General features: G+C 42.9%; 2 protein-coding genes and 1 long non-coding RNA gene across 9 annotated transcripts in view; 1 reads left to right on the top strand and 2 right to left on the bottom strand.

Moving 5' to 3' along the window:
- LOC144592621 (uncharacterized) overlaps nt 1–2,912 on the bottom strand; it is a 33,497-nt gene extending 30,585 nt beyond the window's left edge. Inside the window, exon 1 of the mRNA XM_078397300.1 lies at nt 2,689–2,912. Within this exon, the coding sequence (XP_078253426.1) occupies nt 2,689–2,735 (47 nt within the window). The 5' untranslated portion in view covers nt 2,736–2,912. The remainder of the gene's footprint in view (nt 1–2,688) is intronic.
- A 237-nt stretch (nt 2,913–3,149) lies between these two features.
- The window catches only part of LOC144592620 (uncharacterized), a 34,360-nt gene continuing 11,380 nt past the window's right edge, over nt 3,150–26,129 (top strand). The window contains exons 1-2 of the long non-coding RNA XR_013547155.1: nt 3,150–3,262; nt 11,287–11,416. This is a non-coding gene — a long non-coding RNA (uncharacterized LOC144592620). The remainder of the gene's footprint in view (nt 3,263–11,286; nt 11,417–26,129) is intronic.
- The window catches only part of abhd3 (abhydrolase domain containing 3, phospholipase), a 44,833-nt gene continuing 32,254 nt past the window's right edge, over nt 13,551–26,129 (bottom strand). For 6 of the 7 annotated variants that reach the window (XM_078397292.1, XM_078397296.1, XM_078397297.1 and 3 more), the window contains 4 exons: nt 25,843–26,016; nt 18,228–18,276; nt 17,945–18,110; nt 13,551–14,709 (listed from right to left, as the gene is read on the bottom strand). In XM_078397292.1, coding sequence (XP_078253418.1) covers nt 14,531–14,709; nt 17,945–18,110; nt 18,228–18,276; nt 25,843–26,016 — 568 coding nt within the window. In that variant the 3' untranslated portion in view covers nt 13,551–14,530. The remainder of the gene's footprint in view (nt 14,710–17,944; nt 18,111–18,227; nt 18,277–25,842; nt 26,017–26,129) is intronic. The other variant, XM_078397298.1, reaches the window with a different exon arrangement.

The raw sequence follows: 26,129 nt of genomic DNA, 5'->3' as shown, positions 1-26,129 counted from the left end.
TTTTCTAAATGGGAAGAGAATTCCAGAAATTGAAGGTGCAAAGTGACTAGGGAGTGCTGCTGCTGGGTTCCCAAAAGATAATTTGCAGGTTGAATCAGAAGTAAGGAAGGCAAATGCAATGTTGACATTCATTTCGAGAGGACTAGAGCATAAAAACAGAGATGTAATGCTAAGGCTTTATAAGGCACTGGTCAGGCAGCATTTGGAGTATTGTGAGCAGTTGTAGGCTCTATATCCAAGGAGGGATGTGCTGCCATTGGAAAGGGTCCGGAAGAGATTTACGAGAATGATCTCAGAGATGTTTGAGTTAAAGTATTTTGAGCATTTGATGGCTCTGGGCCTGTACTCGCTGGAGTTTAGAAGGTTGAGGGTGGCCTCAATGAAACTTACCGAATAACAAAAGACCTAGATGGAGTGGATGTGGAGAGGTTGTTTCCACTTGTGGGAGAATCTAGGACCAGAGGCACAGCCTCAGAATAAATGGACATATATTTGGAAAGATGAGGAGGAATTTCTTTACCAAAGGGCAGCGAATCTATGGAATTCATTGCCAGATGACTGTGGAAGCTGAGTTGGGGTATTTTTAAAGCGGACATTGATAGGTTCTTGATTAGTAAGGTTGTCAAAGGATACGGGCGTTTGACGGCACTGCATCTATACTCGCTGGAGTGTAGAAGAATGAGGGGGGACCTCATTGAAACGTACAGAATAGTGAAAGGCTTGGATCAAGTGGATGTGGAGAGGATGTTTCCACTAGCAGGACAGTCTAGGACTAGAGGTCATAGCCTCAGAATTAAAGGACGTTCCTTTAGGAAGGAGACGAGGAGGTATTTCTTTAGTCAGAGGGTGGTGAATCTATAGAATACTTTGCCACAGAAGGCTGTGGAGGCCACTAATGGACATGTTTAAGGCAGAGATAGATATATTCTTGATTGGTACAGGTGTCAGGGGTTACGGGAAGAAAAGAGAATGGGGTTCGGAGGGAGAGATAGATCAGCTATGATTGAATTTGCAGAGTACACTTGATGGGTCAAATGGCCTAATTCTGCTCCTGTCACTTATGGCCTTAAGATAAGAAATTGTCTTGGCATCATGTTCTGCACAGATATTGTGGGCCAAAGGACCTGTTCTTCTGCTGAAATTTTCTATATTCTATGTTCAATGTTCAATTCCAGTTCAATGTAAATAATTGCAATATGTAGCCAGCAACTAAACGTTAGTAAATGATAAGTCCTGATCCTAAATACACGGTACAAGCCATGTTGATTCCCTTGCACAAACAACTGGTTTGGGAATGCAATGAGGAAATGGTGTCTCCTTTTATGTTCAATGAGAAAAGGTCGATAGACATACTGAAACCCAATGTCAAATTTCTCAGCTGTTTTTTCCCCCCAACAGGGTGTTCTATTTCTGAAAGCACAGAGTTAGAAAACAAATAATTTAAACAAAAAAAAATTGCTGAATTGTAAAATTTTGGCATCATAGAATTTTCACTTATTTATTTTCTGAGATTTGGGCAGGATAAGAGAGTCCAACATTTATTGGCCACCCTACAAAAAGACCTATTTAGAATTCATGGATTTATACAAGTTGTTCTGATAAAGCATGTGTAGGCAGGAACTGCAGATGCTGGTTTAAACCGAAGATAGACCCAAAAAGCTGAAGTAACTCCAGGTGACAGGCAGCATCTCTGGAGAGAATGGGTGATGTTTCAGGTCAAGACCCTTCTTCAGATGAAGTATATTGATTTAAAACTTGAACTGCACTTTTCTCCCTCCATCATTATATATGACTTACTACTTCAAGTACTTTATTCTTTTAGGCATATTTCTTTTAAGCCCAATAATAAGGAGATTTGAAGTTGTTTAAATTATGAGGAACAAAGAATACTTGCATTATTTGCACGTTATTGAATCTCACATTGGAGTGCATAATCTAAAGATTAAAATTCTGAAGATAAGATGCTAATATTGGAAATAATAAACCTGTGATTAACAATTTATAACCAATATGGGGAATGGATAGTTAAGTCAGTGATCAGCCATCTGCAGCATTATCCTGTTGAATGATGAGGCTGGACCAGAAGAGTTTAGTCTAATGTAAACAAAATATGAAGACTGAAATTTCATTACTGTTAATTCTGTTTGTCACCACAGATACTGCCGGGTTGTATTTTCAACATTTCTTGTTTTTAAATTTCAGATTTCCATCATTCCGTTTTTCGTTCGTAGGAGTTTTTTTCCCCACAAGGCTCCTTTATAAACTTGCAGTCCAAATTTAAAGCACACTATGATCCAAGTTGTTTTTGCACGTATAATTGTCATTACCAACGACCATGGCCTGAAATGACACCGATACTTTTGCCCGCTACCAACACGTTGCTCAAACGGAAGGATATAAATAAAGCCTCCGTTCATTACAAACAATATAATTGATTTAAAATCAAGCAAAACACCCGGAAAATCAATATAAGCGGGGACGGAAACGGAGGACGACTGCAACATGGCGGTGCCTGGGGCAGAGAAAGCTGCCGTCGATTGGCGACAACCCCAGGAGCCCTTTCACCCGGTCATTGACATTGCGGAGCGAACTCGGGTCGAGGTGCGAGTTGCCCCGAGGCCTGGCTGGGCAATGGGTTCGAGCCCCGACCCGGACTCTGGCTTTGTCCCGCGGCCGAGATTCACTCACCCTCGCTTCGCCGGGCTGGAGGCCGCTTTCCGCTTTTGTGCTGCCATTTGTTCACCGAGGAAGTCGAGTAGTGCGGCGCGCTGAGGGAGCAGCCAGAGAGGCCGGGTTTTTCAGCCTGTCACGTCCCTGCCGGCGAGGGCTGACACATTACCCGTGACTCCCGCTCGGCGGCCGCCCTGCTGAGTTTCCGCGACCGACATGTCGCTCACACCGGCCGCCCGACGCACGAGCCTGGCAGCGCGCATGCGCGTTCTCTCGGTCGGACTCGGGAGCGCGCATGCGCACCACACCCACTTCTCCTGAGCTCGGGGGCGCGCATGCGCTCTTCCACCCGCCCCCGCTCGGACTCGGCAGCGCGCACGCGCTCCTCCCACGGTCCGCCGCAAGCTTTGCGGCGCGCATGCGTATCTCTCTCACCCGCTCCCTCACAAGCTCGGCGGCGCGCATGCGCTCCTCCGGAGTTGGGACGCCGGCAACAGCTCATTGGGAAAACTTCATCAGGACATCAACATACAGGCCCCAGTGTTACACAAACACAGCAGCATGCCAGAGATGGAATATGATGCAGGGATGTGTGAGTGAAACCCAAAAGTAACTCGCATAAATTAAAATAATTGATCTTGATTTCCATGTTAAACAATACGAGGTTATGGCACAAAAGGCTGGAGTAATCCAGCAGGTCGGGCAGCATCTCTGGAGAACATGGAGCCCCTCATCAGAAGGCTGAACAAGGGTCCTGACCCAAAACGTCACCTACCGTGGGCAGCACGGTAGCGCAGCGGTAGAGTTGCTGCTTTACAGCGAATGCAGCGCCGGAGACTCAGGTTCGATCCTGACTACGGGTACTGCACTGTAAGGAGTTTGTACGTTCTCCCCGTGACCTGCGTGGGTTTTCTCCGAGATCTTCGGTTTCCTCCCACACTCCAAAGACGTACAGGTATGTAGGTTAATTGGCTGGGTAAATGTAAAAATTGTCCCTAGTGGGTGTAGGATAGTGTTAATGTGCGGGGATCGCTGGACGGCACCTACTTGGTGGGCCGAAAGGGCCTGTTTCCGGCTGTATATATATATGATATGATATGATATGATATCCATGTTCTCCAGAGATGCTGCCTGACCTGCAGATTAACTCCAGGATACTGCTCCCCCTCTGCTCTGTGATTCCTCCTGCCCTCCGACTTCCCCTCCGACGAGAGTTCAGCAACATCCTCACTGCTCCCCCTCTGCTCTGTGATTCCTCCTGCCCTCCGACGAGAGTTCAGCAACATCCTCTCTCACTGCTCCCCCTCTGTGATTCCTCCTGCAATCCAACACAGCCCTTGCTTTCCCTCTCTCTCTCTCTCTCTCTATCCTCTCTACCCCTTCCCAGTTCTCCCACCAGTCCAGTCTTACTGGCTCCGACTACATTTTATATCTACATTGTAGATCAGTCACTATATTCCTGATCCATGTCGGGTCTTCATACTGACTTCCTATGGAATGTGTCTGGCGCATGCATGGTTGGATCTGTACTGATAAGATGTTAGAATGTTTGAGAGGGACTCCATTTTTGGAGTCTCCAATGCTTATGGCTAATAAAGAACTTTATATGAAGTTAAACGTCTCATCGCCATTAGAACTTCATACACGAGAGTCCAGCCAGATAAGTCTGGAATGCAACTTATTGTGGGCTGTACTAACTGTGGAGGAAATCATGCAGCAAAAAGGGAGAAATGCCCTGCTTTCGACCGAACTTCTAATGCCTGTATGAAACAATCATTTCAGAAGATGCTACAAATCTACACAAAATGCTGGAGTAACTCAGCGGGTCAGGCAGCATCTCAGGAGAGAAGGAATGTGTGACGTTTTGGGTCGAGACCCTTCTTCAGTCTGAAGAAGGGTCTCGACCCGAAACGTCACCCTTACTCCAGCATTTTGTGTCCACCTTCGATTTAAACCAGCATCTGCAGTTTTTTTCCCCGCAAATCTACACCACTGGCTTCCAACAGAGAGATAAACAGGCAGCCTGTTCACCAGGTACAGTCGGAACCACAATCTGATCCATCTGATAGCAGTACTGAAGAAATGGCCAATGATGAAGGTGTCACACTGCTAGTGGATTCAGTTGAGGCACAACGAGTAAAGAATAACAAAGCCATGATTACTCTGCTGGTTAATGGTGCCGAAGTCAAAATGTAAATAGACACTGGTGCCAAGTGCAATGTTATGTCTAAAAAGGGATTCAAATGTCTGCAGAATGCCAAACAACCCGAGCAAGTAAAGGTCTGCAGTACCACTCTAGTGGCATAGGGTGGCAGCAAAATCAAGACCATCGGAAGGGTAAAGCTGCAGTGCCACCTAGGGGAACAGTCATATAGGCTATCGTTTTACATAGCGCCACTGCTAGGACTCCAAGCATGTCAAGACATGGGGCTGGTTTTGTTCAGCAAGGTCGTTCACCAGCTGGCCCCGACTAAAGATGACACGTCACAGCAAATTCTTATGGAGTATAGCAATCTCTTCACCGACAAGCTTGGAAAGCTACCAGTAACATATTCAATGACACTGGATCCAGATGTGAGACACATTATCCGTTCTGCACATCCCATTCCCATAGATATGCAGGACTGGGTCAAAGCCGAACTGGATAGAATGCAGATATTGGGTGTTGTAGCGAGAGCGATCGGTTCAGCCTGAAATAAGGCTAGATGCCAGGTTAGTTCAGTCGGGATGGCTTTATTAACACAACAAGCTGCCAGCACACATGTTCACTCTCCTCTCTCACCACAACCCCTGGTGAGAACCCCGTGGGCTGGGCAGTGCCCAGACCCTGTCAGTCTCAGTGCCGAGGGTTTGGCCAAGGAGTGGCCTAACTATGAGTCCCCACAGCGTCATCACGCCTGTTGTGGAACCAACAGACTGGGTGTCTTCTATGGTTGCAACCACCAAAAAGAACAAAGAAGAGATCTGTACATGCATCAATCCTAGGGACCTCTGAAAAGACCACCCCACCCCATGCGCACAGTGGAGGAGGTGGCTGCCCGCATGGGGAAAGCAACAATGTTTTCTGTGCTAGACGCCTAGAGCTCTTTCTGGCAGATTCCCCTCGACCACAAATCATCTATGCTTACCACTTTCAGTACTTCAATTGGCTGCTGCAGATTCTTCCGGATGCCATTCGGAATCAATTCGGCCAGTGAGGTGTTCCAACGCACCATGGAACAGATTTTCGAAGGTTATCCCTGCCGATCATCGTTGATGACATTATCGTTGCGGGTACAGACGTAAAGGAACATGACTCCAACCTAAGGAAAGTGCTTGACCGTGCCAGGAGTGTGCACTTAAAACTTAATCCTCAAGTGCAAGTTCAACGTGAACCAGGCGAGCTTCGTGGGACATATTTTCACAAGCGAAGGCCTCAAAGCCAATCCTTCGAAGACAACAGCCATCAACGAGATGACGGCTCCAACAGATGTCCCTGCCCTGCAGAGATTTTTCGGGATGGTCAATTACCTTGGGAAATTCATTCCACATTTCAGCGAACTGTCGTCACCCCTACGGCAGCTCACCCACAAAGACACAAAGACAGATGTCGTGTCCTCCAACACTGTCCTATTTCGACGTAAATAAGCCTGTCACACTCACTTGGGATGCTTCTCAGTACGGCCTTGGCACGGCATGCCTGCAGGAAGGAAAGCTTGTCGCGTATGCTTCCAGGATAATGACAGACACTGAGACTAGATATGCACAGATCGAAATGGAGTTGCTTGCAGTGGTCTTTGCGTGCGCCAAGTTCAATGACTACATCTTCGGCATGCCAGTAACCATCCTAAACAAGCCCATCCACGCGGCTCCATTGTTTTCTGGCCGGCAATGACAGATAACATCCACTAGAGGGTATAATCTTGCCCCGTGTGCAACAGCACAAAGCCACACCAGCAAAGAGAACCACTTCTGCTACATCCAATTCCCGAATTGCCTTGGTCCCTGGTGGCGACTGACATCTTTGATTGGCACAATCAACAATACCTAGTTCTCGTGGAATCATACTCCGACTGGAGGCATGGGTTCGTATCCCACTTCTGACAACATGTATGAAGTTCTAATGACGATGAGACGTTTAACTTCATATAAAGTTCTTTATTAGCCATAAGCATTGGAGGCTGAACAGAGTCCCTCTCGAATATTCTAACATCTTATCAGTAAAGATCCAACCATGCATGCACCAGACACATTCCATAGGAAGTCAGTTCGAACACCCAACATGGATCAGGAATATAGTGACTGATCTAAACCTCCCCCTTCCCAGTTCTCCCACCAGTCTTACTGGCTCCAACTACATTTTATATCTGAACCGCCCACTCCCCTGACATCAGTCTGAAGAATGGTCTCGACCCGAAATGTCACCCCTTCCTTCTCCAGAGATGCTGCCTGTGCCGCTGAGTTACTCCAGCATTTTGTGTCTACCTTTGATTAATTCCAGGACTTTTGTGTCAACCTGCATCTACAGTTAGGCACAAAATGCTGGAGTAACTCAGCGGGACAGGCAGCATCTCTGGAGAGAAGGAATGGGTGACGTTTTGGATCGAGACCCTTCTTCAGAGTTCCTTGTTTCTATTAACAAGTTGTGATATGGGTGCAATTTGCATCCACATACAACACAAAAAGCACCCAGATTCTGTGACAAACAGCAAGAGAACACACTTTACTTTTTTTTTCCCCAACATTAGAACGAATAAAACTGCAGTATTCACATAACACATATAATTGGTGTGAGATAAAGAAGTGAACATCTTGTATAAGTCTCAGATACAGTGCAGGTGGTTATTTAACAAGCTGCATCCTATGGTTACATTCCTTGCCTAATATCACTGTTTGCCCCTAATCCACCCCAATCTTCCACATATTTTGTCAAATGTACCCCAGACAGAGGATATAATAGTCCTCCATAGTGATGCAGATTCTGTAAATAAATGGCTTACCTGAGAGTTTATAGATTAATAATGACAAGACTACATATATATCTCATACACATACACTAACTTTATTTCATCAGTCACATGAGAAGATTGTGTTCAGTAATTATCAAGATTATGATTTTTGCTCCAGCTAAAGGTCTTGTGTATTGTCTTTCTGCCATTCACAGCTGTTGCATGATGATAAAAGGGATGATATTCCCAGTACTTAATACCTATTTGAATAGGAGATGCTTCTAGTGCAATGTTGAAAGGAGTTATGTGCAAAAATATATCCTGTGTGGCCTTTGGTGTGAATGCATTTTTTATTATAGCCTCATAATCACAAATCTATGTCAGTGAATAGATGAACGGTCATTCACTTTGGCTCTGAAACGTGACTATATGATGAGATGAAATGTGTGTTATTCAGAGATGGCTTGTTTATTTGTAAGGCAAATGTACATGAAGGGGAGGGAAATTGAATCTCATGGCGACTGCAGTCAAAAAAACCTGCAGCTTCACCAGCAACATATTAATCTTATCACAAGTTATGGGACTATTGAGCACATTCTTTTTACACCCCTTCTATAGTCACGCCTAAAGTTATTGAACCAGAAAAAAAGTGCATTACAAAAGTCTGGATGAATATTTAAAGAGGTACAATTTAACCAGAACTAGTTATAATCGCATTCCTTTCTGAAAATAATGCGCTGGATAATGCTGATTGTTTGCTAATGATTTTGTGTAGAAGTACTGGTTCATTTTAGTCAGCATTTTAGCACATTTGTTACTTTCACTTCTGTATATTTCAGTGAACAAAATGGAGCACTGGGTCCAAAGCTGGTTCCATAAGATGCTGATTCAGATTGACACAAAAACTGGAGTAACTCAGCGGGACAGGCAGCATCTCTAGAGAGAAGGAATGGATGATGTTTTGGGTCAAGACCTTCAGACTAGTTAGGGGTAAGAGAAACGAGAGATATAGACGATGATGTAGAAAGATAAAGAACAATGAATGAAAGGTATGCAAAAAGGTTACGATGATAAAGGAAACAGGCCATTGTTGGCTGTTGGGTGAAAACGAGAAGCTGATGCGACTTGGGTAGGGGAGGGAGAGAGAGAGAGGGAATGCCGGGGATGTTTGTTCCTGGGCCTTCAGCTTTGGTCAAGTGTGGCTTTATTTTCTTGCAAGAGCTCACTGATATGCATGGAAAAGTAACCAACGATACATGGTGTTTGTATTTTCACTGTATTTTAAGCAATATTAATGTCTTAATGAATTTAAATCTACTGATTTTTTAAAGAATTAGCATTTTATATGAAAACATCATTATTTAAACACACATGAAATTTTAAAATCAGTTGAAAAGTTCTTCTGAAAGCACAGGGCACGAAGCTTTGTTTTACAATGCCGGAGGCCTAGTCACTGCATGTAGATCGCCTGGGTAGGGAGGAACTGCAGATGCTGGTTTAAACCGAAGACAGACACAACAAGCTGGAGTAACTCAACGAGTCAGGCAGCATCTCTGGAGAAAAGGAATAGGTGACGTTTCCGGCCGAGACCCTTCGTCAGACTGAGAGTCGGGGAAAAGGGGAACGTGAAATATATTGGGACCTGTGCAAGCACAAAAACTTGGTGTGAGCACAGTTATCGTGTGAGAGGTGCACTAGGATGACCACAAAACGGTGTAATTAAGGGTCTAAAGGGTCTTACATTTAGGGTCTTACAGCTGCGGCAAATCTGAGATCATCATCGTTGGTCCAGGGACGCTCACCAGGTCCACCCAAAACTTCATCCTCAATATTGATGGTCTCCCGGTGTCCACCTCCCCTCACATCCGGAATCTTGGAGTCATCTTTGATCAAACCCTCTCCTTCGACAAACACATCAAACACATCGCAAAGGCGGCCTTCTTCCACCTCGAGGACATTGCCCGTCTCCGTCCATCCCTCTCCTCCACAGCTGCGGAGGCCCTCATCCGCGCCTTCATCGCCTCCCGTCTGGACTGCTGCGACAGCCTCCTCTATGGCTCACCCTCAAAAATCATTGGTAGGCTTCAGTACATTCAAAACTCCGCTGCCCGTCTACTCACCCACTCCCCGATCCGTGACCATATCACCCCCGTCCTTTACAAACTCCACTGGCTCCCCATCCCCCAGAGAATCCAGTACAAAATCCTCCTCATGACCTACAAAGCCCTCCATAACCTGGCCCCATCCTACCTGACTGACCTCCTCCACAGGCACACTCCCACCTGCACCCTCCGCTCTGCTGCTGCCAATCTCCTGTCCCCCCCATCCGGACCAAACTCAGATCCTGGGGGGACAGGGCTTTCTCCATCGCTGCTCCCACCCTATGGAACTCACTACCCCAAACCATCAGAGACTCCTCCTCACTCACCACATTCAAAACATCACTGAAGTCTCACCTGTTCAGCACTGCCCTCAACCACCCACCTTCTGTCTCCTTTTTCTGTTCGTTTACTTATTTATCTATTTATTCACTTCTCTATGTTCTAGAAATCCCTGTAAAGCGTCTTTGAGTGTTTGAATAGCGCTATATAAATGTAATGCATTATTATTATTATTATTACATTACCTATCCAGATGCTGCCTGACCCGCTGAGTTACTCCCGCACTATGTGTCTTTTTTTGTAAACTAGTATCTGCAGTCCCTCGTTTCTTCATGGTGATTCAGTTTCATTTTACTATCGGTGATTTACAGCACTACACCATTAAATTTCTGGATTTATTTGCGGTATTGTGATTAGATCTAAACTGAGCATAGTGCACCACCTGGTGGCTATTTGATTCCCAAAAAATATACATGGTATTTGAATTGTGGAAAAAATATCTTGGTTTAGGTTTATTATTATCACATGTATCAACTAGCTTTGATTTGCATGCTATCCAAACAGATCAGATACACCATATATCGATACAATTAGTTCAAACTCAAGTAAAATAGATAGAGCAAAGGGGAAGTTGGAGAGTACAGACTATAGTTCTTAGCGAAGAGCACGCAAAGAGATATCAGCTTTAGATGACCGGTCAATGGGTGGGTATAAAATCTAATTTTTCACAAGGAGTACTAACTTGCTGTGACCTTTGATTCTTCTTTATTCTTAAAAATATTGATAACTTGCTAACCCAGAGAGTCATTTGTTTGCAAGAGAGCGATAATGTTACCTGTAGCTGACAGAAAACTCTTGAAAGAGTTTAAGTATTTAAGTTGTCTGTCTAGAGAAAACAAACTTTAACATTCTGACATGCTGAAGAGACTAGCAACCGACAAGCAACCCATCAATATTTATAACAGATGTATCAACTAAACAAAAAGATCCATGTAATGGTATTAATACATGTTTAATGGGATTTTTAGAACCGTGCTATAAATTATGTGGCCGAGATAAATGGCTGCAGAAAAATAAAATTGGGCATAAATTTTGACGACCCAATAATGTGGACAAATGAATAAATCATGCAAATCATGTGTAGTTATACAGAAAACATTTTGGTGCTTTGGTCTGCTTGAGAAACTCACTCAAAGATGTCTTTTCTAATGACTATTTTAAATTTAAAGAAGGGTTCTGATTCAAAACATTGCCCACGCTGAAGAAGGGCCTTGACCCAAGACATCACTTGTCCATTCCTTCCACAGATGCTGCCTGACCTGCCGAATTACTTCAGCACCTTGTGTTTTACTCAGATTCAGGCATCTGCAGTTCCTTTTGTCTCCATCTTAAATATCTCTGCAGAGGAGTCACTGGATTTTCAAAATATGCTCTTTGGTAAGTAAGCTAGTCAAAGATACTCATCTTTCATTAAAAACACAAAAAACAATCAAAGATTAGATAAAATCTATGCCCTCTGTATAGGACAATAATTGGAAGATATATTTGTTAGGCTTGTGCCGGCTAACCCAAAATACAAAAGAATGTGTGACTGAATTATGTTTTCTTCATCCCGTTATCAATTCTATGCTATGATCATAAGAATACAGAAACAGCAGTAGGCTCCCTAGCCCCTCAAGCCTGCCCTGCATTAATTATGTTCATACCTCCAAGGCTCCAGGCATCAAATACTCTTCTGTGCCAGTTGCCCATAGACCTGAATTCCCCAGACCTTCAAATATTTAAAGCGCTCTATCTCTGCACCCTCAGGGATAGAACGTTCCAAAAATTAATCAGCCTCTGCAAGAAGAAGTTCCCATACACTTCAGTTTAAAATGACCAACATCTCAGATGTCCGAGAATGGAAAGTCTCATCTTGGGCACAGATGCGCCAAAGTAGGGAAATTGAGAGTAGGGGCTAGATCTTTACAAAGGGCAGCATGGGAGGAGGTGTAGCCCAGATAACTGGGAGTCGGTGGATTTGTGGTATCCATATCTGTCCCTTGCGATGGAGACGGAGAGATCAAGAAAGGGAAGAGAGATGTCAGAAATAATCCTAGTGAATTTGAGGGCTGCGTGGAAGTTAGTGTTAAAGTTAATGAAATCAACGTGTTCTGCACAGGTGTAGGAGGCAGGGGGGTGATGCCAGTGTACATTTGAAACAAGGATGGTTTCCTCCCATTCTCCAAAGACGTACTGGTTGGTAGGTTAAATGGCTTGGTATAAGTATAAATTGTCTGTGCCTAGTATGTGTAGGATAGTGTTAATGTGTGGGGATCGCTGGTCGGCACAGACTTGGTGGGCTGAAGGGCCTGTTTCTGTGCTGTATCTCTAAACTAAAAACTAAACTAAATCAGATAAGAGGTGCAGAAGTTTGAAAAAGCATATTTCCATATTCAGGGACAATTTCTTCCCAGCTGTTATCAGGCAACTGGACCGTCCTCTCACTAGCTAGACTACAGTCCTGACCTCATTGGAGACCTTTGAACTATCTATAATCGGACTTTATCTTGCAATCAATGTTATACGCTTTATTCTGTATCAATGCGCTGTGGATGGCTTGATTGTAACTATATATAGTCTTCTTTGATTGAATGGCATGCAGCAAAAAGCTTTTCGCTGTACCTCAGAATACATGATGATAATACACTAAACAAAACTATACTTTATGTACTTAATTTCAAAACCATGCATATTCTGTGAGGTTAAATGTTAGGGCTAACATGCTTTTCAGATAAAACAGTTGTCTGTTAACAGCCTCTATGTCAAGCAAGCAGGCTCGCTTAGGAAAACAATTAAGTGCATAGAAAAATAATATCTGCTCTTATTTTCAGTAAAATATCTTATTCACGCCCACATAATTTTCCCCAAATCTAAATAAACTGGTACAGACTGTCCCTGTATTAAAACCCAAAATGTGTTACCTTGCCCATCTGCAAAAGTTTTAGTCATTTGCTGTGGGTTGTTTGGGTAATGTACCCATACCTTCCCATCCCGACACATTTTGGCAGCTGTAGTGTAAGTGGGGGTAGATGTGTTGTTCTTAGAGTTAGTCATCTTGTGTATTGATGATCCACTCATTAGGCACTGATTGTTCACGTTGTATGGATAAAGGTTCTCATGTCTACCCATAAACATTAAGATGCAACCGAATTTCAGTTGGATTTGGTACCACATTAGACAGGTTAAAAGGTGCATAGCCTGTAATAACAGTTTCAAATAAACAATACCACCAATAACAAAGAACTTACCATGATGTTCCCATTTTAGTTTAAAATCTTGGCTAAAGATTGAATAGTTCTACTTTAAATATTTGGGAACATCGGTCATCCAGATTTTGAAACAGTAGGTGGCACCTTGGTTTCACATTTTTGTTGAATTCACAATATTTGTTCTGATATAAACAACAATACTCGGATTAAAAAATATATTTTTTCATGAATATATAGTAAATATCTTAAATATGGTCTAGTTTTGTACGACATTTCTCAAAATATGTTTATTACAATCCATTTGATAAATATAATGCTGGATTTGTGATAAATTAATTCAATATTATATCCCCTGGAAGAGAAGGTCACAGTAAGTATTGGATCTGTTAACACATTAACAAAGTATGTAAACTCACTCTTTGCGAATTCATCACCATGGACTATGTAAATACCAAAGCTTTGGGTCAATTATATTGGGTTCGCTGTGGTATATTTCAGCTATTGTGCAATTCAGAGTTAGCTTTTGATTTTTATTGTTTTAAAGGAATTTGCCATTGGCACAATCAACATAAGTTAACATTTTCAAAATAAATAAATCAAACCCCAATTTTTTTTAAAAAACAGCCTGTACTAATTTGCATTCCGTTTCAGGCAAGAATTTGCCTTGGCAGTATCTGATTCTGCCTTAAGAATAATTATAAAAACAATGTTTAACGTAAATTCAGAGTACTATAATTCTCCCAGAGATCCAAAATGCAGCCAGTTGCTATGACTGGATCAGTGCAAAATAAAAAGTGCTACAAAGTCATATTCTTTTCTGAACGGTACTATTTTATGAATTGCAAATATGGTTTAAAGACCAATTAAAATCACTCTCATATTAAATGATGGCACGGAATATTTTAAACGATTGTTAAAATATGGACATTGTTAAAGTTCAATGTCAACTGGACGTGCAAAAATGAACAATCATGATAAGTTTCTGTTATCAGAAAATGATTATACAAAATGAAAACTTGAATATTTTAAATTAACAAAAAATAACTCGTTTTATTAAGTAAAGATCTTTGTGCATAAATGGAGATTTAGTGTGATTTATATTAATCTCGACTCTTTGTCATTCACCTCTGTTAGGTTTTGGGTGAATTGTTAAAAGTAAAAGGCAGCCAGGAATTTTAAATGCATGATGGTACAAGTAAATATGTACTTCATAATGTGTTCAAGGTGCAGTTTAAGGATTTTGCAACAGTTTGGGTGCAGATGATAGATATGAAGAAGTGGAATGAACAGATTTGAAGAGTTATGCACTTTTCAGTTCGTCCTTGTGCTCAAAAACCGCTTGTATAAACTGTTTGAAGAGTCTGTCCATGTAAGTCATTTGTCGAGGAAATATTCCTTCCAGGAAGCCGATGTGACCACCATGTGCAGTTAGTAGTAGTGCAACATTTGGATTCAGTTTGGCAGATTGCATAGGTATGGCTGAAAGAAATATAAATGCCTGAGGAGTCATTCATGAAATTATTATTGTCATGCAACAAATTAAGAAAATTGCTAACAGGTGAGGAACAATGCTCAGAAGATAAGCTCATTTCCACTTTAGTTTAGAGATACAGCACGGAAACAGGCCCTTCGGCCCACCGAATCCGCACCGACCAGCGACCCTCGCACATTAAGACTATCCTACACACACTAGGGACAATTTTACATTTCTACCAAACCAATTAACCTACAAACCTATATGTCGTCTTTGGAGTATGGGAGGTAACTGAAGATCTCAGAGAAAACCCACGCGGTCAAGGGGGGAACGTACAAACTCTGTACAGACAGTACCCGTAGTCGGGATCGGTCCCGGGTCTCTGACGCTGTAAGGCAACAACTCTACCGCTGTGCCACCAAGCCATCACTTGCACAAACACTTTCACACATTACATTGCAATTTAATGGTGTTAATGGTAAAATAAATTTTAATTTAAAATACTTGCGTTGAATTGTTTAGATTACATTTTCTGTATGACATACCATTAAGTTCTGTCATACAATCATGTGTTTAATGCATTTTCTGTGATGCCCCTCCTTACTATTTGAAGTGTGGTGCCAGTCTATCCAAAATAAATGGATTACCATCACAACCAATGAACTGTGTAGGAAGGAACTGCAAATGCCGGTTTACACCGAACACAAAATGCTCCGTCAGAGTCAGAAGAAGGGTCTCAACCCGAAACGTCACCCTTTTCTCCAAAGATGCTGCACAACCAATGAATTATTGAATTTCTACTGAAAACAAATCCTCTACAGATCTAATCTCTCCTCAATTGCAGTCGTCCCATCTGTCCAGGAATCAATCAGGTGCATTTTTTGTTGTAATACGTCCATGGCAAGTGCATCTTAGATATGGAAACCAAATCTACACACAATGTTCAAGATGCGGTCTCACTAAGGCCCTGTACGATTGTAGCAAGATATCCTTGGACCTGCACTCAAATCTTGTTCTGAATGTCCACACACAGTGGTGCAGCAATTAAACTACTGCTGTACAGCTCCAATCACCCAGGTTCAATCCTGGTTCAGGTGCTGTCTGAGTGTAGTTTGCACATTTTCCCCATCACCCCATGGGTTGCTCTCTGGTGCTCTGGTTTCTCCTGCAACCCAAAGGCCTGCTGGCAAGTTACTTGATGATTGTAAAATGTCGCCCTAAGCATTCCATCAATAATTTGGCTAAGGGGACACAATATAATATTTCCAAGATTGTTTAAGAAATAGAATGTGGAAATGTGAGTATTAATGAGGATGTAAAGAGGCTTCAAGGAGATATGAACAGATGAAGTGAGTTTGTAAAATGGCGATGGATAATGAAATAGAAAAAAGTCAGGCTTTGCATTTTAGTGGTATAAATAGAAATGCTGAGTTGTTTCTTTAAATGGTAAAGAGGTAAAATGGTAAAATGGTGATCTTTCCTAAGGAATTTACGAGGATGTTGCCAGGACTAGGGGGTCTGAGCTATAGGGAGAGGTTGATTTGGCTGGGACACTATTCCTTGAAGAGCAGGAGGATGAGGTGATCTCATAGAGGTGTATAAAATCATGAGAGGAGTAGATCAGGTAGTTGCACAGAGTCTCTTGCCCAGGGTAGGGGAATTGAGGACCAGAGGACATAGATTTAAGATGAAGGGGAAAAGATTTAATAGGAATCTGAAGGGTAACTTTTTCACACAAAGGGTGATGGGTGTATGGAACAAGCTGCCAGAGGAGGTAGTTGAGCCAGGGACTATCCCAATGTTTAAAAGACAGCTAGACAGGTACATTGATAGGACTGGTTTGGAGGAATATGGGCCAAACATTGGCAGGTAGGACTAGTGGCACTGGGACAAGTTGGGTGGTGTGGGCAAGTTGGCCTGTTTCCACCCTGTATTGCGTAATGAATGCTTCTACATGCTGCAGAAGGAGTGCAGTAAAGGCTCACCACACAGGTTCCTGTGGTGGTGGGTATGAGGAGACATTAAGGAGGCTAGCTTTCTGAATATTAATGGTATGAAGGAAAATGCAGGCAAAGAGGAAAATTATGTTGAAGTAAAATAACATTGAATGAATATTCTTGAGGGGCCAAATGGCTTCTCATGAAAGGATGGAGTCTGAGTCACCTGGAGACTTCTTGTCATTCAGCGGGTCCATTTAGCCAAAAATTGGTAGAAACAAATTGCAAAATGACATGAACTGCTTACCGATAAAAGGAGTGGCAAGGAACCAGATTTATCAGTTAGTGGGCAGTTAGAAAGTGATCAGGTCAACAACTGGCAATTGAATTTGCCAGGTCAGCCAACGTTTGACTAGAAATGATGGTAAGTACCTTATTTTACCGTAGTAAGTGCCAGTTAGGCTGGATGATCAAGACAAACATTGCAGGGGTATCTTCACTATAAGGAGTGCGGTTCAGCTATTTAGCGAAAGAGTTCTTTCTGCCCTTTCAAAGCAGTTAAGGATAGGAGGTAATTAATAGCTTACACACTTTTCTCACACTCCACTTATGAATAATGAAAAAATGCTATGTATAATGCTATGAATAAATGAAGTGATATATTTATTATTTCATTTTCCAAGGAGAAGACCTGTTGATCACTCTTGCAGTTAAGCAGTGAATGAAAATAATTATTTCTTATATCTGCCTTTTCATCTAGCCTGTGACTTATGTTGTCTGTCCCAATTTCCATTACAGTTTTCCAAATGTTAAGTCTGCTGAATTTTTCAGTGTTTTAAAGATCTGTTTGCATCAGCACAATGCAATAAATGCAAATTAATAATAACACTTGGTACTTTGTTACTATCACAGCGTTTAAGCAACATTTGGACAGGTACATGGATTGGACAGGTTTAGAGGGTTATGGGCCAAATGCAGGCAGCAGACTAGTGTAGATGGGGCATGTTAATCGGCGTGGGCAAGTTGGGCCGATGGGCCTGTTTGCACGCTGTATGACTCTATCACGCCATGACTAACATTAACATTAATTTAATAGATCAATTATTGATGCTTAAAATGGATTTCAGGTGAATAATTTTGATCTCACATTCCACAAAACCATTTGCTGTCATGGAATCCATTGATCCACGATATGTAACTATACATAGAAAATTATGCATTTCCTACCATAGATTAGTAAATTTAAATACTGTCCTCTGTCTAACACTGTAGAATTAATAGGTTCAGCAACATTTTAGCTTACCATAAGCTGGTGAGAAGACATCATCTAATGCATTTAAGCACAGGACAGGAACTTCAATAGACTTCAGTTTATGGTAAGGACTGGCATCTTTGTAGTAATCAGCATTTGTCTTATAACCAAACATCACTGATGTAAACCGTTCATCAAATTCTCTGATTGACTTTGCCTAAGATAAAGTAAGCGAAACAATAACGAAAAGAAAGTCATGTCTTTGATATATATAGATTTTGAGAAATTATTTTCCAGCATGTAGCAGATAATAATAAAGGAGTTATTTATTTACCTTCATGACATAGTCAACGTTAAATAATGTTTCGAAAATCTGTCTCTGCCTACAATACAAAAACGAAAACAGACGTTTCTGAATCACAAGAAGTATACATGCATTAAAAAAAAAAGTAAAATCGAGTTGGTTAAAATTATACAATGGATTTGATGGAGAGGAAGCTCTAGAAGGTAGATAAAACAATTGATCAGGCAGGATTCTTGGTCCAGAACACTGGCCAGTGAAAGTGTTTGAGAAGCCAATTAGCCAAGTAGATCATTGATACTCATTATTAAGGCTCACATGTAAAGAATAAAGCCTTGGCCAAACTACCCAAGTGTGGTCAACCTCATGGAAAGCAGATCTCAATACAAACCACTGTTTGGGTGGGGAATAAACTTGTGTAGGTTTAATTGAATGTTGCCATTAGTTTCTCAGAAATAAATAGGCAGGTAATAGCACATGCTGACTTGAGGTTGATGCTGCTAATCAATGTTAACTAAATGTATAAGGATAGTGTTAATGTGCGGGGATCGCTGGTCAGTGTGGACTCGGTGGACCGAAGGGCCTGTTTCTGCGCTGTGTCTCTAAACTAAACTAAAGTAAGTAAAATTGACATAGCAGGGCAGGGAGGTGAGTGGACAAAGGTTAAATAGCAGAGGGAGAAGCTAAACGCACTATCGATTTACTGGAACAGAATGTTGGGATATTTCACGTGTGTTTGATGCAAGTGAACGGGGAATAATTTTCCCTCCCGCCCTTCTTGCACATATCACACAAGGAAAAGCGTTAAAGAAAATGTACTTATTTTAATGAGAGATGTTCGATAGAAAGTAACTAGTTCCTTCAGGTGTCTTTCTCTCTTCAATCATTGTATAGAAGATGCCACTTAAACAAAAGTTTATTTCAATTAAAAAAATGTTGTTAGAAAAAAACAAGAAATTGTGAAAAGTTCTATAGTTAACCCCTGGTTATGATTAATTAATTCTCTTTAGAAAATTTTAAGTAGTTTATTTTCCTTTAATTTTGAAACATATGTATAATGAGATCAATTAACATATCAGAACAGCAAAGCTTCACCAGTAAAATTACCAGGTTAAGTTAAAGTAGTAGATATTGGATTTTGGTACAATAAGCTTTATTAGTGCCGAGATTAATCCACCCTTTAACCTCTGAGATCGTAGTAAAATGCTAGATCTTAGTAGACTGTTAGTCAGCAGGAAGGATCCTATAACATCATCAAATGACAAGAGTTGTCTATTTTCGTAGACAAATTAAAACATGAAGAAAAATTAACTGCTGAAGATTTCAGTTGATCAAACAGCATCTTTGAATACAAAAGGGATGTATCGACATTGTGAGACAAGACCATGTCATGGGAGGGGGATGTTCGGAGAGGAAATAGACACAAAAGATTGCAAATGCTGCAAACTGGAGCAAAAAAAACAAAACTGCTGGAGGCATAATGTCAATGTGCATGGATCGCTGGTCGTTGCAGACTTTGTGGGCTTTATCTCTAAACTAAACCACAATCAGCAGTAGAAGCAGCAATCAGCAGCAGTAGCAGCAATCAGCAGCAAGTAGCAGCAGCAGCAATCAGCAGCAGGAGCAGACCAAGCTGTGTTGCTTGGGAAGTATTGTGTGGGGATTGTGTGGGGATAGTAAGGAGTAAGACCTGTGTGATCTCCCGGACAAGTTTCGATCGCTTAGCTTGGGGTCGGAGAGGAATTTCCCGGATTTTTTTCCCCCAAATTGGCCTGGGTTTTTTATCCGGTTTTTCGCCTCTCCCAGGAGATCACTCAGTTCTTTTGGGTGGGCGGTTGGAGCAGCGGCCGGGCGGTAGGTTTAGTAAACCGAGCACGGGGCTTTGTTTGGGGAGTATGAGTGCCAGGGCAGTTTATTGTTCTGGGTGTCGAATGTGGGGAATCTGGGAGTCTGATAATCTTCCAGACATCCACATCTGCGCCAGGTGTGACGAGATGGGGCTCCTAAGGGACCGTATTAGGAACCTGGAGCGGCAGATTGATGACTTCCGTCTGGTCAGGGAGAGTGAGGAGGTTATAGATAGGAGTTACAGAGAGGTGGTCACTCCAAGACCACGGGAGGTAGACAAGTGGGTCACGGTTAGGGGGGGCAAGGAGCAGAGGCAGGGACTAGGGAGTACCCCGGTGGCTGTACCCCTTGGAAATAAGTACTCCTGTTTAAGTACTGTTGGGGGGGGACAGCCTACCTGAGGGCAGTGACGGTGCCCGGGCCTCTGGCAAGGAGTCCGGCCCTGTTGCTCAGAAGGGTAGGGAAAGGAAGAGGAGAGCGATAATAATAGGGGACTCTATAGTGAGGGGGTCAGATAGGCGATTCTGTGGACGCAGTCGGGAGACCCGGATGGTGGTTTGCCTCCCTGGTGCCGGTGTCCGGGATGTGTCTGAGCGTGTCCAGGATATCCTGAAAGGGGAGGGAGAGGAGCCAGAGGTCGTGGTACATATAGGTACCAACAATATAGGTAGGATAAGGGAAGAGGTCCTGAAAGGAGAATTTAAGGGGTTAGGAAGAGAGTTAAAAAAAAAGGACTTCCAAAGCAATAATCTCAGGCTTACTGCCTGTGCCACGCGATAGTGAGAATAGGAATGGAGTGAGGTGGAGGATAAATACGTGGCTGAGGAACTGGTGCAGGGAGCAGGGTTTCAAGTTTCTGGATCATTGGGACCTCTTCTGGGGAAAGTATGACCTGTACAAAAAGGACGGGTTGCATCTGAACCTGAGGGGAACCAATATCCTGGCGGGGAGATTTGCTAAGGTAATTGCGGAGACGTTAAACTAGTACGGTTGGGGGGAGGGACTCAAACACAGATAGCTAATAGGCAGTGTGTGAGGCAGGAGGTAGAAAAGGGAAACACTCAGACCCAATATGTAGGAGAGAAAGAAGAGAAAATAAATAAACTGAGAATAAGAAATGATGAGTCCCTTAAATGTGTATATTTTAATGCTAGGAGCATTGTAAGAAAGGTGGATGAGCTTAGAGCCTGGATTGACATCTGGAAGTATGATGTTGTGGCGATCAGTGAAACATGGTTGCAGGAGGGTTGCGATTGGCAATTAAATATTCCAGGATTTCATTGTTTCAGATGTGATAGAATCGGAGGGGCAAGAGGTGGGGGTGTTGCATTGCTTTTCAGGGAGGATATCACAGCAGTGCTTTGGCAGGACAGACTAGAAGGCTCGATTAGGGAGGCTGTTTGGGTGGAACTCAGAAATGAGAAAGGTTTAGCAACACTTATAGGGGTGTATTATAGACCGCCAAATAGGGAACGAGAATTGAAGAGCAAATATGTAAGGAGATAGCAGATATTAGTAGTAAGCACAGAGTAGTGATTGTGGGTGATTTCAATTTTCCGTATATAGACTGGGAATCACATTCTGTTAAAGGGCTGGATGGTTTGGAGTTTGTAAAATGTGTGCAGGATAGTTTTTTGCAGCAATACGTAGAGGTGCCTACCAGAGAAGGGGCAGTGTTGGACCTCCTGTTAGGAAATGAGATGGGTCAGGTGACGGAGGTATGTGTTGAGGAGCACTTTGGGTCTAGTGATCACAATGCCATTAGTTTCAATGTCATTATGGAGAAGGTCAAATCTGGACCAAGGGTTGAGATTTTGGATTGGAGAAAGGCTAATTTTGAGGAGATGAGAAAGGATTTAAAAGGAGTGAAATGGAACTTTTTGTTTTATGAAAAGGATATAATAGAGAAATGGAGGATATTTAAAGGTGAAATTTTGAGAGTACAGAGTCTTTATGTCCCTGTTCGGTGGAAAGGAAAGAATAATAATTTGAAAGAGCCGTGGTTTTCCAGGGAAATTGGACACTTGGTTCGGAAAAAGAGGGAGATATACAATAAATATAAGCGGCAGGGAGTAAATGAGGTTCTTGAGGAATATAAAGAATGTAAAAGGAATCTTAAGAAGGAAATTAGAAAAGCGAAAAAAAGATATGAGGCTGCTTTGGCAAGTAATGTAAAAGTAAACCCCAAGGGGTTCTACAGATATGTCAATAGCAAAAGGATAGTGAGGGATAAAATTGGTCCATTAGAGAGTCAGAGTGGACAGCTATGTGCTGAGCCGGAAGAAATGGGGGAGATATTAAACAATTTCTTTTCTTCGGTATTCACCGAGGAGAAGGATATTGAATTATGTGAGATAAGCGAAACAAGTAGAGTAGTGATGGAAATTATGAGGATTAAAGAAGAGGAGGTACAGACACTTTTGAAAAATATAAAAGTGGATAAGTCTCCAGGTCCTGATAGGATATTCCCTAGGACATTGAGGGAAGTTAGTGCAGAAATAGCAGGGGCTATGACGGAAATATTTCAAACGTCATTAGAAACGGGGATGGTGCCGGAAGATTGGCGCATTGCGCATGTTGTGCCTTTGTTTAAAAAAGGTTCTAAAAGTAAACCTAGCAATTATAGACCTGTTAGTTTGACGTCTGTGGTGGGAAAATTAATGGAAAAGATACTTAGGGACAATATATATAATTATTTGGATAAATAAGGCCTGATTAGAAACAGTCAACATGGATTTGTGCCTGGAAGGTCATGTTTGACTAATCTTCTTGAATTTTTTGAAGAGGTTACCAGGGAAATTGATAAGGGCAAGGCTGTGGATGTTGTCTATATGGACTTCAGTAAGGCATTTGACAAGGTTCCACATGGAAGGTTGATTAAGAAGGTTAAATCGTTGGGTATTAATAGTGAGGTTGCAAGATGGATTCAACAATGGCTGAATGGGAGATACCAGAGGGTAATGGTTGACAATTGTATGTCAGGTTGGAGGCCAGTGTCTAGTGGAGTACCCCAAGGATCTGTGTTGGGTCCACTATTGTTTGTCATTTATATTAATGATCTGGATGATGGTGTGGCAAATTGGATTAGTAAATATGCAGATGATACTAAGATAGGTGGTGTAGTTAATAATGAAGTAGAGTTTCAAAGTCTACAGAGAGACTTGGGCCTTTTGGAAGGGTGGGCTGAAAGATGGCAGATGGAGTTTAATGCTGATAAGTGTGAGGTGCTGCATTTTGGTAGGACAAATCAAAATAGGACGTACAGGGTGAATGGTAGGGAATTGAGGAATGCAGTGGAACAGAGGGATCTGGGAATAACTGTGCATTGTTCCCTGAAGGTGGAATCTCATGTGGATAGGGTGGTGAAGAAGGCGTTTTGTATGCATGCCTTTATAAATCAGAGCATCGAGTATAGAAGTTGGGATGTAATGTTAAAATTGTACAGGGCATTGGTGAGGCCGAATCTGGAGTATGGTGTGCAGTTCTGGTCGCCAAATTATAGGAAGGATGTCGACAAAATGGAGAGGGTACAGAGGAGATTTACTAGAATGTTGCCTGCGTTTCAGCACTTAGGCTACAGAGAGAGGTTGAACAGGTTGGGTCTTTATTCTTTGGAGCGTAGAAGGTTGAGGGGGGACTTGATAGAGGTTTTTAAAATTTTGAGAGGGACGGACAGAGTTGACGTGGGTAGGCTTTTCCCTTTGAGAGTGGGGAAGATTCCAACAAGGGGACCCGGAAGTGGCGGCGCCTAACGGCTGCGGCTCGCTAGCAGTCTGTTCGTCTTTTTTCCTTTTTTTTTTGTTGTGTGTCAGTGTTGGGATGGTTTTTGTATTTTTTTTGGTTGTGTATGTGTGGGGGGTGGGGGAAATTTTTCTCTTTTAGGTCTCTTCCTCACGGCGCGGGGTGCGGCTCGGCCGCGGGGCCTAACATCGCCCGGTGCGGCTCGGCCGCTGGACTTTACATCGCCCGGTGCAGCTTGGCCGCTGGACTTAACAGTGCCCGGTGCAGCTCGGCCGCGTAGCCTAACATCGCCCGGTGCGGCTCGGCCGCGGGACTTTACATCGCTGGTGCGGCTCGGCCGCGGGACTTAACATCGCCCGGTGCGGCTCGGCCGCGGGACTTAACATCGCCCGGTGCGGCTCGGCCGCGGGACTTAACATCGCCCGGTGCGGCTCGGCCGCGGGACTTAACATCGCCCGGTGCGGCTCGGCCGCGGGACTTTTCATCGCTGGTGCGGCTCGGCCGCGGGACTTAACATCGCCCGGTGCGGCTCGGCCACGGGACTTAGCTGCGCAAGGCTCGGTCACTCGGCCGCGGGGACTTCCATCCCCTTGCGGGGACTGTGCGGGTCGGTCGGGGACGAGCTGTCTGTCCGTGGGCGTGGGGAAGAGAGTGGAAGTTTTGTTGCCTCCATCACAGTGAGGGGGTGTTTGGAGTCACTGTGATGGACGTTTGTGCTGGGGTTATGTGTCTTGTGTTCTTTTTTTGTATGACTGCTATGTAGTTTCGTTCGGTACCTTGGTACCGAATGACAAATAAAGTTCTGTTATACTGTTATACTGTTATAGCTTCAGAATTGAGGGACAAAAGTTTAGGGGTAACATGAGGGGTAACTTCTTTACTCAGAGGGTGGTGGCTGTATGGAATGGGCTTCCGGTGGAAGTGGTGGAGGCTGGCTCGATTTTATTATTTAAGAGTAAATTGGATAGGTATATGGATAAGAGGGGATTAGAGGGTTATGGTCTGAGTGCAGGTAGATGAGACTAGGTCAGGGAGAGTGGTCGGCGTGGACTGGTAGGGCCGGACAGGCCTGTTTCCATGCTGTAGTTATATGGTTATATGGACTCAGCGGTTCAGGCAGCATCAGAGGAGGAAAATGGACAGATGACGTTTGGGTCAAGACCTTTTCTCTGGACCGGTCTCAACCCGAAAGACAGGACAGATAGACAGTATTTTCAGATAACCTATGCTTCTTGTGTTCCTTTCCCACTCCCTCTCCACCAAGTTGCCTTTGCTGAAGATAGACACAAAAAGCTGGAGTAACTCAGTGGGACAAGCAGCAGTTCTGGAGAGAAGGGTCTCAACCCGAAACATCACCCATTCCTTCTCTCCAGAGATGCTGCCTGTCCTGCTGAGTTACTCCAGCTTTTTGTGTCTATGGTATAAACCAGTATCTGCAGTTCCTTCCTACATAAGTTCCCTTTTTCTTTGTTCACCTCCCCCATTTCCCACTCCATCCTGGGTTCATCTACCCATCACTCCTCTCCATAATCTGGTTCCACCTATCACCAACCAACCACCTCCTCCACCCTAAAGACTGACCATCTTTCCTCTCCCAAACTCATCACCCTCCCAGTCCTGATGCAGAACCTTGAGCGGAGCACCAAGGCACATTCCTTGTATATGCATACTTGGCCAATAAACATTCATTCATTCATTCATTCATCTCGGCAGGAAGGATCGACACATCCATTTTTGCTTCAATCATGATATTGCTCGACCAACCAAGTTCTTCCAGCCATTTACTTTTCGTTCCAAATTTCAGCATTCACAATCATTTCTGTCTCCTTAAAACCTGAAAATGTCTATTATTCCTTTGTATTGGTGAAAAGTACCTGTGGAGCAGAACCTGTGTACAATTCAATACAAATGATTGCTCATAACTGGGACATGTCATTCTAATAATCTTCTTGAACTTTATTCTTACTTTAATATTTAACTGCTAGATAAATAAACCCACTCAAATACTGATTACAGCACACGTCACAATGCTACAAAACCATGCTCCTCGAATACCAACCTGTAGATAGAAGCTTGAAGACAATTGGTTAGGTAGTAATTAAATAATATCCAGTTAAGTGGTTTCTCAAGGGAAGCCGTGCAGGCAAATACATCCCAGCCAATGGAGAAGACTACCGCTGCCTTCAGTGGCGTCTGCTGGCCAATCTTACCCAGGTAATTCAAGAGGAGCATTCTGTATCAGGCACGAAATGAAGATGTGCTTATTAATTTGATTTAAAAATTCATTCTTATCTTACCTAAGATTTACGTTTTATATGGTCCAGCTGCATCAATATATGTTGTTAT

This window comes from Rhinoraja longicauda, chromosome 4 (assembly GCF_053455715.1).
Source record: "Rhinoraja longicauda isolate Sanriku21f chromosome 4, sRhiLon1.1, whole genome shotgun sequence".
In the NCBI taxonomy this organism is placed as follows: domain Eukaryota; kingdom Metazoa; phylum Chordata; class Chondrichthyes; order Rajiformes; family Arhynchobatidae; genus Rhinoraja; species Rhinoraja longicauda.
Note: the sequence above shows the minus strand (reverse complement) of the source record. Positions and strands in the feature narration are given on the sequence as shown.